This window comes from Pleurodeles waltl, chromosome 1_1 (assembly GCF_031143425.1).
Source record: "Pleurodeles waltl isolate 20211129_DDA chromosome 1_1, aPleWal1.hap1.20221129, whole genome shotgun sequence".
NCBI classification, from domain to species: domain Eukaryota; kingdom Metazoa; phylum Chordata; class Amphibia; order Caudata; family Salamandridae; genus Pleurodeles; species Pleurodeles waltl.
This window is the reverse complement of record NC_090436.1, coordinates 870,927,244-870,942,634: the sequence shown is the minus strand read 5'-3', so window position 1 is coordinate 870,942,634 and position 15,391 is coordinate 870,927,244. Positions and strand designations below refer to the sequence as shown.

The 15,391-nt window shown below is 41.6% G+C and overlaps 1 protein-coding gene across 1 annotated transcript in view; it reads right to left on the bottom strand.

Annotated features, from left to right (window-relative positions):
- RASEF (RAS and EF-hand domain containing) overlaps positions 1-15,391 on the bottom strand; it is a 352,465-nt gene that overhangs the window by 37,904 nt on the left and 299,170 nt on the right. The window contains exons 11-13 of the mRNA XM_069229982.1: positions 10,066-10,200; positions 4,423-4,567; positions 2,629-2,710 (exon numbers count right to left, since the gene is read on the bottom strand). Coding sequence (XP_069086083.1) covers positions 2,629-2,710; positions 4,423-4,567; positions 10,066-10,200 — 362 coding nt within the window. The remainder of the gene's footprint in view (positions 1-2,628; positions 2,711-4,422; positions 4,568-10,065; positions 10,201-15,391) is intronic.

Sequence of the window (15,391 nt, the reverse complement as noted above, 5' to 3'; positions counted from 1 at the left end):
CTCAGTTATTGGCTCTGGGTACCTAGGGTTCTTGAAGAACCTACAAGCCCTATATATCCCCGCAACCAGAATAGTCCAGCAGACGTAACAGTATATTGCTTTCAAAAATCTGACATTGCAGGAAAAAGTTACAGAGTAAAACGTAGAGAAAAATTGCTGTTTTTTTCACCTCAATTTCAATATTTTTTTATTTCAGTTGTTATTTTCTGTAGCAAACCCTTGTATGATCTACACAAATTACCCATTGCTGAATGCAGAATTTTGTCTACTTTTCGGAATTGTTTGGGTTTCTGGGATCCAGCATTGGTTTCACACCCATTTCTGTCACTAACTGGAAGGAGGCTGAAAGCATAAAAAATTCATTAAAATGGGGTATGTCCAAGTAAAATGCCAAAATTGTGTTGGAAACTGTGTTTTTCTGATTCAAGTCTGCCTGTTTCTGAAAGCTGGGAAGCTGGTAATTTTAGCACTGTAAACCCTTTGTTGATGCCATTTTCAGGGGAAAAACCACAAGCCTTCTTCTGCAGCCCTTTTTCCCATTTTATTTTTAAAAAACGACATTTTTACTCTATTTTGGCTATTTTCTTGGCCTCCTTCAAGGGGAACCCACAAAGTCTGGGTACCTCTAGAATCCCTAGGATGTTGGAAAAAAAGGACGCCAATTTGGCGTGGGTAGCTTACGTGGCCAAAAAGTTATGAGGGCCTAAGCGCCCACTGCCCCAGATAGCCAAAAAAAGGCCTGGCACCTGAGGGGGAAAAGGCCTGGCAGCGAGCGAAGGGGTTAATGCCACCTTGTAAATACAGTAGATAGCACAGCGCCACCCGAGCGTCATAAAAAAATACGCTTTTTGTGGCACTAGGGGCTTGTAAATATGCCCCTAAGTTTCTTTATAACTTAGGTTTCTCTTCGATCCAGAGATGGAGAGACAGGAGAAAAGCTAGGTGGATGGTTTTAGTTTTGGGACTTTTAATGTCATACAAGCTTCTTTGAATTTGTTACTTGCCTCCAAAAATAACTAGGGAAGGTCTCTCAGTACTGGTGTTACATGAGCATTATCAATGATAAAAATACTTTAAAAAGTACATATAAGAAGCAGCACAGAGAAAATTGGCAATGGATCAGCCCCTGTTGGCTCATATGTTGTCATTGGTTAGATGGGCTATCTTTCAAACCATGGCATTTTGTGGAAGAGTATATTGTTCTATCATTGTTCCCATTAGAAGCTGGCAATAAGTCACATTTCATGTAGTTTGCACTCCCTTTGTCTCCCATGTCAATCACTTGCTTTCCCTTGCTCTTTCATCCTTACTTCTTGTCATCTCCACTGACAGCAGCTATCGCTCTCCTTGCTCCTCCTATCCCACCCCACTGTTACGATACTCCTCACTATAATTACTTCACTCTGATTATACTGCCTTGCTTATTCCAGGACACAACTAACTACCTGCTCCCTATGTAAAGTAGATGTAATTTTCACATAGAAGTGACTGCACTATCTGTAGCTGTCAGGGTGGCTTTTCTGAAATCTTACAGAGCCCTGTGAAAGTGAAAATCATTAAAGTTGCACAACTGAATATGCACATTTCTATGTTGAAGCCATGCCACTATGATTTTTTTTGTCAATATTTCTCTACACTTTGAAAAAAAGAGGTATTTAAGGGCGCCCAGTCTGTTCATAATCCTCTGGTAGCCTGAGATTGAGGTGGCTATTATGGAAGCTGATGGGAACTCTCGTACAGGCTTAGAGTACTGTATCGTACTACAACAATCATATATCACTGACTCGAGGGACCTCTAGTATTGACTTATGATACTGCACCCTGCTTTAGAAATGACTTGCATATGACTTGAGGATCCTCTATTAATGGTCTAACGTACTGCAGCCTTCATCAGGAAAGTGCTGATATAAGTTCTTCGAGTGCAAATTAGAGTTTTAAACACTAGAAAAACACTTAGATAAAGAGAAACATTAGCTTTTCCAGTGCTCATTTCGATTTAGAAATGAGTATGTAATATTAACTGTTCTGATGAGTCACTTTTTAAAACAGTTGTAAAATGCACAGTTACAGTCTGTGGTGTCAAGTTCCATCTGTACCACACTACGTCTTCCCAATACAGCGAAAGAACCACCTCAACTTCGCAAAGTTGCCCTTGTTTACAGGAGGCTTAGGTCTAGGACAGCATCAAGGGAGAAAATGTTTTCTCTGTTATGGTGCTTTGCGCTTTGTATTCTTGCCTCCTAATGGTGGGCAGATGACTCACATGAAAGCGGGCAAATCAATTGACCTTAGGTTAAGTACGTGCACGAAAATCTTATTGAGTATTAGGTGTAGTAGTACGTTACTATTGTCTGGTGCTCAGTCAACTGTGATTCTTTCTGACCACTCTTTGAATGGTCCTCCTATTTTTTTTAGAAAAGTTAAATACAGATGTTTGTATTGGCAGGACTTGTTGCTGATGATTTCCTATTCAGTACAGCAGTAAACTGCAGGCAGACTAGACTGTATTGTGACCTGTGTGAAGAATCAGGTGCCTGTGGGAGGTATCGATGAACTATTAACATAAGAATTGTTAACTAACAAGTAATTTGACATGGAGTTAAATTTGTGAACATTCAATGTAACTACCTTTCTTGCCCTGCAGTATCCCATAGCTGTAGTATTGTCGGTTCTCCATCAACCACCAGCGTTTTCATGTGAAAATCAACTCCTTTAAATTTAAAAAAATTTGATTTTAGTATGACAATACAATTATGCAAGGAAACAGTGTAATATCATTAATGATTACTTTGGATTCAAAAACGCCAACTAAAATCAATTAGGCTGAGTTCTTCTTGTGCTTGATATATTTAGACAATTATTTTTTATTTTTCTGTTTATTGTTTTGTTTATACAAATCAGCAGCTACAAGTTGAAGAAGGGGTCTTGTCTCCCTGTAGCAAGGAGTGACAGGTACTGATGTGAGAAAACTCCCTGGATGTAGTAGCATTTTTGTTTAGAGAAAACAGTCTCCCACTTTGGTGTCAGCTTTTCTGTAAACTAAGGTATTTGGAGAGTGAGCACTATAAACATGGCTCCCTTATTCAGCCCTTCAGTGCTGTGATTGGTGTCACTGTAGTGGTGACTCTCTTCACAACATGGAGATGCTGCCAGGCTAGTAGGTAATTCTAAATAGGGCGACAGTGTTCCACGAAGATGGCAGAGGGTAGAATACAAGAGAGTATCATGAATAACATATTGGCTGACAGAAACATTGTGCCTGTAAGTGTTGTCTACAAAAACATCACCCCATTCGAGAGAAACAAAGAAATCTACACCCAATTGAGGATATTTTTGTAAGCAATATTGTGCACAAAATATATTTGTCAAAAGATATTTTTCTAATAATATTCTGATATACAATCATAGTAAACGCAATGGTCAACACATACATAGACAGCTCAAACACAGATTCAGAAACATATGCTGTAAAACTATATACCCTACATAACTATCATACAATGATGTAAGCACGCACTAAACATACAGTTATTCACTTGCATCCAAAAATTTAAATATTAACAAAGCCAGTCGCACAATAGGTAGAGACACAGTCGACATTTTCGGTAGGATATATTTATTATGAGCTATTTTTGAGCTTATAAGTTTGCTAACTACGTTTTTTTGTCATTTTGTTCAATGGGAACCCTGTAGGTCTAAGTATAGATCCAAGGTGTTTAACCTTGGTGTTAATTTGTACTTCAACAACACATAAATGGGCTTAATCAGGAAATGGGCAGGCCAAAGCCCTAACAACTAGCTATGATTTGGGCTGGGGTTAAGGCTTACTTCGACATTGCTCACTTGTTTAGCTTATATTTCCATACACACCATCAACTTCAAAGGTCCTAATATGCACTTAGGTCTGAAAAAATCTGATGAGGACTTGCGATCTAATTTCTCATTATGCCCTTAGTGGCCAGTGCCTTATTAGAAAAGCTCTGCATTGGTTCAAAGAAGCAAGGAAAATTCATTTGCACTAATTTTACAATTTGAAACAGAAGACACAGATTTTTTTCAATTCAGATCACCAGAGGACTTTGAAAACAGGGCAAAAAAGGCAAAAACGTATTTGTGAAAAATATGTAAGACAAACAGAGGATAGATTGTAAGTGAGAGTTTAACAAATAAATCATAACCGAGTAACCCTTACAAAAAATAAATTGCGCTAATTAAATTTACACAATTTGGTGACCCCCGTTTAAAATGTCATATACTGTTAAAATGTATTGACATCATCCATTTCTTTTTCAATTAACCTAAACTGAATTTTCTAATCTGAATAATCCTCTGTGCAGTGTTAGAAACTACGCAGTTAATTTGATGTCATTTTACCCAGAGGCTAGATGCAGACCTAAAACCTACATAACTTCAAGAACTTACCCAAGGTGGCGCTGGTGTTCCCCCGAAATTCATTTTTGCAAAGTCGCGTGAGAAAACTAGATTTTCCAACTGCAGCATCACCCGCCAGAACAATTTTATAAGCCTTCGCCGGTTTAGATTTGTGATCTCGGTCTGTTATATTTTCCTTAAAATTAAATAGAAGTCAAATCTTTTCAGAAACGTCACTGATATACAAACAGATGAGTATAAAACAGCAAAGGCGAGTATCACACAGGTATATTTTTGAGAACAAAGATGATAGGAGCTTTGTGCAGCAACAAAGCATAGAGAGAAGAAATAAATGAGGTGGTTTGTTTTAAAGTTTGAATATCACTATGATTCATAAAACATTGCCTGACTGTGAAAGCAAACTACCTAGAATGCAGAATATATTGGAAAACCTTATTTAAGGATCGGTTAAAGTTAGAACCTAGAAACTAGAAACAAGGTGCTTTCTATCGAGGAAGCAGGGTTGTAATTGACCTTTAGATCTTGCGTTCTTGTCACAGTACTGACTTCTAAGGTTAAAACCTCCTCCAGACAGGAAAAAGAAACCAGGAAATGCTGCAAAACTAAACCCAGCACATTCCCCCTAACACCATATATTACTTGGGTTTACCAACATTCTCCTGCTTTGTTTTTCCTTTCTCCGACTTCGCTCATAAGACACAGGAAAATGTAGGTAAAAGGCTGTGAGCGGTCTTGGGTCTTTTACATAAATAATTTTTAGTTTTGATGTGGTTCACAGATTGTTTTATCCATCTACGCTTGAGCATCAGAAAACCAATTCATTAAAACATATACCACCGCAATATCCCAAATAAATTCCTTCTGGGGTTTGATTTATGGGTATTCTGTAAGTGTGTCTACAGCTTTCTGCAAAGCTTGAAGTGATTAAAATATACGGCCTGCTAACATAATATTTATGGTTTCTCCTGTGAGTTTTTGGGGCTGGTGGGAGGGAGTTGGAGGGTGAATCTTAAATTTCTCAACCAAAAAAGCAGTGTCCCCCAGGGTGAATGAGTGAGGTGATCAAGATTCGGGAATGGCTGCTCCCAAGTAGAGCAGAGTCAGTAATGATTTAAATTAATTGAGCCTCCAGGGCTGATTTAGAGTTTGTCAGACCAGTACTTAAGGTTACATCAATGGAATAAAATGTACTCTGTCAGTGAAAAAACAACTTCAACTGCCCAAAAGAGTAGGTGTCATCAGAAGTAATCCATCCCGCTGTCCACCCTATTTAGAGAGGGCAGTCAGATGGCTTTTATTTTTACTGCCCGTCACCACCAGATATATTCAGGTGGCAAAGGGAACAGTAAAAAAAGAAAAAGTACTCCCACAACCTGGAAAAAAATGTTGTGCGGGGAGGGGGAATAGTCGTCGTTTTATTTTTCGAAAACAAACTCCTGCTTTGGGAGTTTGTTTTTCAAAAATAATAACACTTTGGAAAGATTTGACAGACAACTGTTTTGTCTGACATAGTTGTCCATTAAACATTTCCTATACAGAAAGGAACTGCCCCGACGGAGGTTCTGTCCAATGAATAGAGATATCTGCCAGTCTAGTGTATATTTCTAATTTTACCTTAAAGGCAGTAAAGTCATATCCCCCACCCTGTCTGCCTCTGTGTGCTATAATCCTAAATCAGGCCTTCTGTCTGAAGTGGCACAGTGGGCCAAAAAACAGTGGTTTGGAATGTCGACCCAAGGGATCGCCAGTGAGTAGATATTTGCAAGCATTCGTCCCATTAACTTTTTGTTGTTTAATTGCCTGTAATATGACTGGAAAGGTGATACTTGGTTAGCTTTTAAAGCTTTCTATGCCAATGTTTGTGAATTTTAAATAATACATCCATTCCAGGAGTAGATCCATGGGCGCAGATTTGCTACTTTTCTGGTAAACTGGTCACTATGGGGCATATTTACAAAGAAGTAGAACAATGCAGTGTGGCAGGAAAAGGTGCTGTGCTGCATTGTGTCACCTGAAGAGAGCAGAACTGCAGCATATCTTCAAAGAAATGGCACAGTTTTATTCTCTTCATGCTCAAGTGCAATTTGAGCTGCTTAGGGGCAGAACAGGCACCCTTAAGCCATAGCGGGAAGATGTCTGCATTATGGTCAGGATAATTTTGTGCAGAAAGGTACAAAATCCAACATCAGGATTTTTTTTCAGAATGAAGCACACATGCAAAGAGGAAATAACAAGGTGAAATAAATATATTTCTTCTTGGTACACTAACTTTAGGCAGGCCCACCATTTTGGCGCAAACCCATGTCTAAGACTCTTTGGCAATATAGGTTTTTGCCAAAATCCATTGGTGAATGCACAGGAATGCCCATGCACCAGCTTTGGAATGCTTACTTGATGCACAGTAATGAATGGCAGCACAATGCACTGTTTTGAGTTAATCTATCTCACAAAGCCACACAAATTGATATTTGCATGGCTTTGTAAATGCAAAAAAATGTTTGCATCAGAGGACTTTCTTAAACTGATGCAATCCCAAAACAACATTTTTGTAAATCTGACCCTAGACATATTTAAGTTCCTGGTTCAAAAAATATATATGTTAAAACCTCTTAGTGAAATCACCATGACAAGAGGAACCAACACAGACATAGCAGACCCGACTCAGGACCTCCAGACCCAATTACCAAGCCAAGAATGCATTTATTTGGAGGGTATCACTAAGCTCCTGGGCTTCTCTCTTAGTTGGATATGCATTCAGTTCTGGCCCAGGCTCACCCTGGTAATCGTGCACGATGCTCAGATCAGAGCAGTGCTCAGTATTTCTAATATTGTCCTACATGGCAAATTCACATGAATGAATCATTTGGAACCAATTTGCCACTATGTTGGCCTTGTTAAAAAATGAAATCTTTTATCTACTTTCAATGTAAATACACTCTGCCTCCTCCTTTAGCTACTTTGTGCACATGTTTTAAAAAAAAACCTTTACATAAAACAAGTACAGTTTATTTTGAACAAATATTCATTTTAACATTGTATGTACCATTGGAAGATAAGCTTAAAAAGTGTTAAAGTGATGACCAATTTCATGAAGAAAAAGTAATGAAAAGGTACCTAGATTAGAATGAAACAACATATCTAATAACTCGTACTCTAGCCAATAAAGCAAAATCAATAACATAACCGCTGGTCACGAGAGAAGAACAAGACAAAAGTGTCAATAGACCTAAATTGCCTCTTCATATAATTTTTTATGTTTTCTGTCCTTTATATATTCAACAATGCAAAGCCCAATTCTGAAGGACATTTGTGCACCAATGTTCGAAATACATGCACACGTGCTTAATACGTGGAAATAGAAGACGGGGCTTTAAAAATGTGTCTTTACACTTCTAAAAATACACTATGAAGGCTTTTAACACCCTCAAAGTGCATGTGCAGTATATGCTGGTATGCATAAACATTTTCAAATCCTAGTCCCATCTGGGGGACGGTTACAAATGTACTCCTATTAAGGGCAGTAGTACTGTATACCTGTGTATAGAAACATTTCCTGGTGAAAACAACAAGGAACTTCATGTATGCTAATCATTTCTAGATAACTAAGCAAAAACGGACTTCACATACAGTACCTATGAACAGATCATAAATCAGACCTCCATTTCATCACAGAAACCTATTTAGTGGGTATTGCAGCACTTATTCTACATGAAGCAATCCCTGGCAGTTAAGTAACTATCATCATAAATTGACCTAAGAGGATAACTGGAAGATAATTAGTGATAGTCCATAAAAATACACTTCCCACATCCTTCACTGAAGGGTACAATATTTGAGAACACAAAACAATACTCATTAACTGTTATCTATCTCTAACATTAATATATCACCATTTTGCGTATACTGGATTGGTCTCAAATACATAGATGTGCCTTCCTCAAATATTATAAACCTTGTTCCTTCTGCTGGTATTCATTATATAGTTGTACCCCTGGTAACATGTTGTAATTTTTTGAATGACACTTATTGGCATTGTTATATGTAAACCCAATGGTATCCTGGCGCTGAGCAGGTGTGTGTGCCTAACCTTGTCTATAGTAGGTTGGTTATTTGAAAAGCCAGGTCTTCAGCTTTTTGTGGAATTCAAGAATGAAGGAGGAGGAGGCTCTTATGTGGGGTAGAAGGCTGTTCCACACTTTAAAAGCAATGTAAGAGAATGCCCATCCTTCTGATATGGGTCTGTTTATGCATGGGAGATATGCGAGCAGGAGTCCTACATATCAGAGTTCTCTAGGTAGTGGTGGAAAGAGATGCAACTGTTCAGGCAGGTTAGGCCTGCATTGTGTAGTGCATTATTGTCAGTTTAAAAAGTTTGAATTGAAAGCATTTCTGAACAGGGTATCAGTGGAGCTCCCTGAGGTGCATTGTGATGGGAGTTCTGTGTGGGAGCCTGAGGATGAGTCTGGCTGTTGACTTCTGAATAGGGTGCCATCTTCTAGTGAGTTGCTTGGTGATCCTCGCATAGAGGGTGTTAACATAGTCCAACTTGCTGTTGACAGGGCATGGATGACAGTTTTTATAAAGATGCTTGTGAGCCATTTGAAGACCTTCCTCAGCATCTTTATGGTATGGAAGCGGGATGCAGTGATGGTATTGACTTGTGCGATCATGTCCAGTTTGCTGTCGATGACTATTCCAAGGTTCCTGGCATGGGTTCTGGGTGTGGGTCAAAGTTCGACTGTCCAACAGTTGGAGCACCATGGAAAGGTATTCTTGCCAAATATCACTACTTCAGTCTTGTTGGTGTTAGGTTTGAGAGGGTTGGCTTTCATCCAGTTAGCGACTTCAGTCAGGCAGGTGGTGAACCTGTTTCTTGTGTTGGAGCTCTTGTATGAGGGGGAGAGTATTAGTTGCATCAGCATAGGAGAGGATATTGATGTTGTGTACTCGGATGATACTGGCCGGAGGGATCATGTATGCGTTGAAGAGGATGGGGCTGACTGATGAACCTTGAGGCACTCAACAGCTCAGCTTTGTTGCTATCAAATATGGATTTTAATATGTGTGATCAACTCTTGTGTTCTGATGAAAGCCTAATTGTGATTTGTTGTAAGAAAGAAGAAACATGCCCAAGATTTTGGTTGTTATGACATGCATGAACACTTCCTCTGGAGATATTATGGGTCTGTTGACTTTTCAAGTTATAAAGTCTTTGATTTTTTAATTTGCAGCCTCATTCAAATGTGTTTTCTTATACGTACGTTCCTGAATAAAACGTTACAGAACTGATCATATCAGATGCTTGACCAGAATAAAAATAGTGCATGTTGTTTTTAGCCCTTCACACTCTTGAGTACTAACGAGGCTCTACAGTGATGGACCACAATGCTTTTAAAGATTATTAGGTTATTAACATCTAACAATTGTGACATTTCCACTAAGGGATACGTGGAAAATAGACTAGTAAAGTATTTTACCTGCTGAACTTTTATTTTCTCTGTTTAATCTCTACATTCCAGTGAATGTAATTTTTGTAGTTCTTTTAATAACTTTCGTCAGAAAATTGATGAATTGGAGTATGAGGTGCTCAGACTAATATCATGGCACATCACTCAGCTTGCACCGCATGGAATCAAGGTCGTGCCATTTGGTAGAAACACTAGAGTTGTTTACCTGCGGTGAAAGAGCTGAAATGCACTTCCGTGTTGATGCTCCAGAGCTGCTTCGACTGACAGGCTGTGAAGGTTTCCAATCTAGCAAGGTACTGCCATCAAGCCCATCTGACTCTTCATCTCTTATTTCTGGAACCTGATGAAAATAATTAAACTGATTTGATTACATCTCAATAACACCAAACTGATAAATAATATTAGATTTTGATGCTCAGATGATCATCATTTGTATCTACTCAAATCCTCCAGTATAACTCAGGTAGCTGACTACCACTGTTCTACATAGATGTATGTATTTGGTTGAATACTTAGGGCTTGGATAGGATGCCCCGGATTTAGAGCAGCAATATTGCATTAGATATATACTATTATCACAGGGTGCAATGTTTGCCAGCTGCAGTATTACTTCCCTAGTTTGTCCTCACAGAATGGTGGTTAATATGGTAATACAGCATGCTGTCCCCATGTTCTGAGCATTAAAACACAGAATGTGGGGTATGTTCTAAGCACTCATGCTACACTCTTCATGTGGCATAATTTGTTCAAAGGAAAAGTGCACAATTAATGTGCAATATAATCCCTCAAATGGTTTTACCACGGAATTTCACACACAATATGTGAGAGAAAAATTTGAAAACAAGTGAAACTGCAGATTTGAAGTGTAAGACCCCATTACTCATGTTATGTTCATTGTATGCCCCTTTCTGAGAAGGAACACATAGAACAGTGTAGTGTTTATTTTATCCTGCAAATGCTCCTCCCTGTGGTATTGGTATGAGGCCTCTGTTGAGTGCCACCCGACCTCTACCATATGTTTTAACAACTCTGCACTGTAAGGGTTAGGCACAGATTAAAGAGATAAATAAATGGGCAAGTGGTCACTCAGGCCTTTGCCCAATAGTACAGTACAAGTGTGCAGTAGCTCTTTCCTTGTGCCAATTACTTGCTGCTGCGGTCAGGGGTGCAATTGACCTCAGACATCAGGCCACAACCATTGCACTAGCAATGAGGTCAGCGCAGCCCAGACTATCAAAACCCTGCCTCCAGGCACTGAAGAACATCACACTAGCCAGTGCGCATAGAGCTGGGTGACCCGTCAACAGCTGCCGCAAACCTGCCGTCTACCAGGGTGATCAGCACACACACTCGGATGAGCTCCTACTCGTCAGGTGAGTCCTGCTGCACTGCTACACATCCCTGCTGCAGGTGTTGCTCCCCTGACAAATTCATCAGCCGCCTCAGTCCCAGGCCCTGCCTGAAGCCCGTACTAAGTCCTGGCTGTAGAGATGTGCCCCCACCGTGCACCCTGAAGAGTCAAAGCATATCCACAGCCCAAGCTGCACATCAGAGTATGGAAGAGGCCTCCCTTCTCGCCATGTGTCTCACTGGCCCACGTAGCCTGCTTGCTGCCCGCCTGCCCTCTCCTGCTTGATGTTGCCCCAGTGCCCACACTCCTACTACCCAGGAGTACTGAAACTGATTATGCCCCCAGGCCTTGTTACACATCTCGCCCCACCATGATGCACTAAATTTCGGAGACTATTTTGAAGGAAAAAAAACAAGAGACAAAAATAAGTGGAAGAGGAAAAGAATGGGCTAAAGAAAAAGAAAAGAAATAACAACAAGAAAAAGGACAAAAAAGGTAAACAAAGAAGGACACAATCACAAGCTACCTGCACCCCTGGAACAAAAAAATATAGAAGACACAAACAAAGAAACAAAAGAGAGGGACATAAAATGCAGAACACAACTGAAGTAGACCACAAGAACCTAAGAAAAACAAAAGAGGGTACAGGCAATAAGTCACATATATGAGCGAACAACAGCATGTGCAAGCCCACCCTAGTACAGCCCCATATGCACACGCCTCAGTAACAGCACTGCCACCCTTCAGTGAATTCTCGGACCTGGCCACAGTGGCACCAAGATGGCACTCATGGATTGGACATCTACAGCATTACTTCCACGCCATGTGGGAGACAGATGGCACCATCAAGACATCACTAGTAATGTACTTAAGGGACACAGAGATCTACAAGTTGTTCAAAGCCCTAGCAAATACAAGGGATGATGCAGATTATGAATCTGCTATAAGGGCACTAAACAGACAGTTTGTCCTGCAGGTTAATTCAGACTATGAGCGTTTCATGCTGCCTCAGGCCAAGCAGAATGACACAGAGTCCATCTGCAAGTTCTATGCATGTTCTAGAAAACTAGCAAGCACATGCATGAACATCAACCAGCAGGAGGAAATACGAGCTCAGATCACACAGGGCTGCAAATCACCGATCTTGAGGCAGACTGGAATTTGATTGGAAGACATACTGGTCTTGGCCCGCTACCACGAGCTGTCGAACAGCCAACCAAAAGATATGGAAGCTGCCATATGCAAAGGTGCAGTCACAAGTGGGTCCCAGAAGACTGTCCACATCAAAGAAGAATAGGTTGACACAATTCAGAAATGTCCAGGGCCTGAAAGTCCATCAGGTGCCTTAAAGCAACTGAGTGGTGGCTGCAGCAACTGCGGGATAGAGCACAATAACCCAGGGGAATGCCAAGCCAGAAGGCAGACATGCTTAAAGTGTGGGAAATCAATCACTTTGTGAAAGTGTGCCAAAGTGGAAAACAAGGAAACAACACGCGATATCTAAGGAAGACTACCACAGCCTTGCAAAAGCTATCCCTCCAGGAAGCTTCAGACACCCAGCGGCAGTGGGACAGGTGTTCATCGGCATGAAGAAGAACATGACAACTTTGTGACTTCATTCGCTAGGAGGGAAGGCAACAGAAAGAGACCACTTCCCATGTACACAGTGAAGATTGGAAGCATCCCCAATCACAGCGCTCAGGTGCATTGGTTAACGTAATGGGCTCAGACCAATTTGATCGGCTTACATCAAGCCCATCACCCAGTGGGGCAGAAATCTACACCTATGAGGGAATGAAGCCCTTGCCCCTTAGAGGAACAATGGAAGTTGATAACAAGCAAAAAAGTCTATATAAGGGATGGGGGCACAGGCACACTGCTGTGTTGTCACACAGCTGAAGACCTCAAACTAGTATTCTTTGCAGAAATCGCATGCAGATGCCGTGCTGGACAAGTTTCCCCAATTATTCACTGGCCTCGGGAAGCTAAAAAGGAAGCAAATCAAACTGCACATCCCAACTACAGGGTTGTGACATTAAAGGGTCCCCTTCAAATCTAAGACCACAAGTGGAGCTAGATCTACAGGCCCTTGAAAAGACTGAGTCATAAAGAAGGTGACTGGCCCTATGCCCTGGGTATCCACGCTAGTCTTTGCACCAAACAACACAACCAGAAGCAATATGACTATGTGTGGATATGAGGTTCTCAAACTGGGTCATTTGAAGAGAATCTCACGTCACACCGACCATGGATGACATTGTGGTGGACCTCAATGGTGTAAAATGGTTCTCAAAGCTGGACCTCTACTCGGGATACCATCAGTTGGAGCTCGCACCAGCTAGTCACTACATTACCATGTTTTCTATGTATGTGGGCCTCAGGCAGTACCAGAGACTATACTTCAGCATCTCGTCCGCGGCCGAGGTATTCCAGAACACCATCAGGGAAACACTCTCTGGGAGGATAGGAGTAATCAACATCAGCAATGACATCCTGATCTTCCCTGAGAGCCTTAAAGAACACCACATGAGGTGGCAAGCCACCTTCCAAAGACTGGTAGACTGTGGCTTGATGCTATATCAAAAGAAGTGCTCAATCTGCCAGGACTCCATAGAGTTCTTTGGCTACATATTCTCACAAGAAGGCCTGAAGGTAGACCCAAAAAAGGCAGAAGCCATACGGAATATGTCCATACCCCAGAACCCAATTGAAGTGCCGAACGTCTTAGTGATGGCAAAATATTGCTAGAGATTCATCCAGAAACTGGCCTCACTGTCTGAACTGTTAAGAGTACTGACCAGATCAAATGCTCTGTGGGAGTGGACCTTGGAAGCTGAGACACCGTTCTGTGCCATAAAAGGGGCACTCCTTGACAAGGCCACCATGGCATATTTCCAACTGCAGTGGGAGACAGAGCAAATGGTCAACACCAGCCAAGTGGGACTGGGAGCTGTGCTCCTGTAGGAAAAGGCAGACAGAGAATGGGTGCCCGTCGCATAACACAGCCCTGCACTCTCTGACAATGAGACCAGATACTCTTAAATCAGTCAATCAATCAGTTCTTTTAAAGTGTGACTACTCACCTGTTGGGGTCTCAAGGCACTGAGGGGGCCAAAAGTGTACCGTTCACTGGTGGTTCTTAAAAAAGCCATGTCTTCAGTTCCTTTATGAAGCTGAGAAGGGAGGTGGTTTGTCTGATGTGGAAAGGAAGGGCGTTCCAGGCGGTTGCTGCGAGGTAGGAAAAGGAGTGTCCTCCTGTTCTGGTTTTCCTGATGCGGGGTAGTTCTGCGAGAGTGAGCTCAGCAGAGCGTAGAGTCCTGTGGGGTATGTGGAGGTTGAGTCCATGGTTCAGGTAGTCTGGTCTGGTGTTGTGGAGGTCTTTGTGTGCATGGGTGAGGATTTTGAAGGTGATTCTTTTCTCTATGGGAAGCTACTGCAGTGTATGCAGATGTTGCCAGAAATTGGAGTCTAGGATGATCCCAAGGTTGCGGGCTTGCCTGGTGGGGGTGGGCAGGTTTCCGAGGGTGGGCGGCCACCAGGAGTCGTTTCTCGCATTGGGTTGAGGGCACATGATGAGTACTTCTGTCTTGTTTGAGCTGAGTTGAAGGCAGCTGTTTCTCATCCAGTTGGTGACTGCTTCCATGCCTTTGTGGAAGTTGTGTTTGGCTTTGTTGGGTTCATTGGAGAGGGAGAGGATGAGTTGGGTGTCGTTGGAGTAGGAGAGGATGTTGATTCCGTAGCTTCTGACGATGGTGGCTACCGGGGCCTTGACCATCTGTTAGGCATGCTGCCATTTTCCTCTGTATCTATGCGGTCGGCAGCACAGTATGGTCACTGACCACAAGCCTCTTATTCCACTCTTCACTGTAGCCCCTCTGAGAATTGAAAGGAGGGCCATACAGCTGCAACCTTACCCCTTTGAGGTTGTCTACAGCCAAGGGGACAACAGCCCGCCGATTTCTTATCAAGGAACCCTTCCCCTTTCAAGGGAACAGAGGATGGCAAAGGTGCCAAAAATTGGTGCAGATGTCTGTGCAGTAGGTCTGCCCTAGGGCACTCATCATCATCAAAGAACTTTGTGAAGCAACCAAAGGCCCTGGCCTGAATTCATGTTAAATGCATAATAAATGAGAATCTATTAATCCATATTACTGGTTCTATAACAGTAAAGGAGCAATTT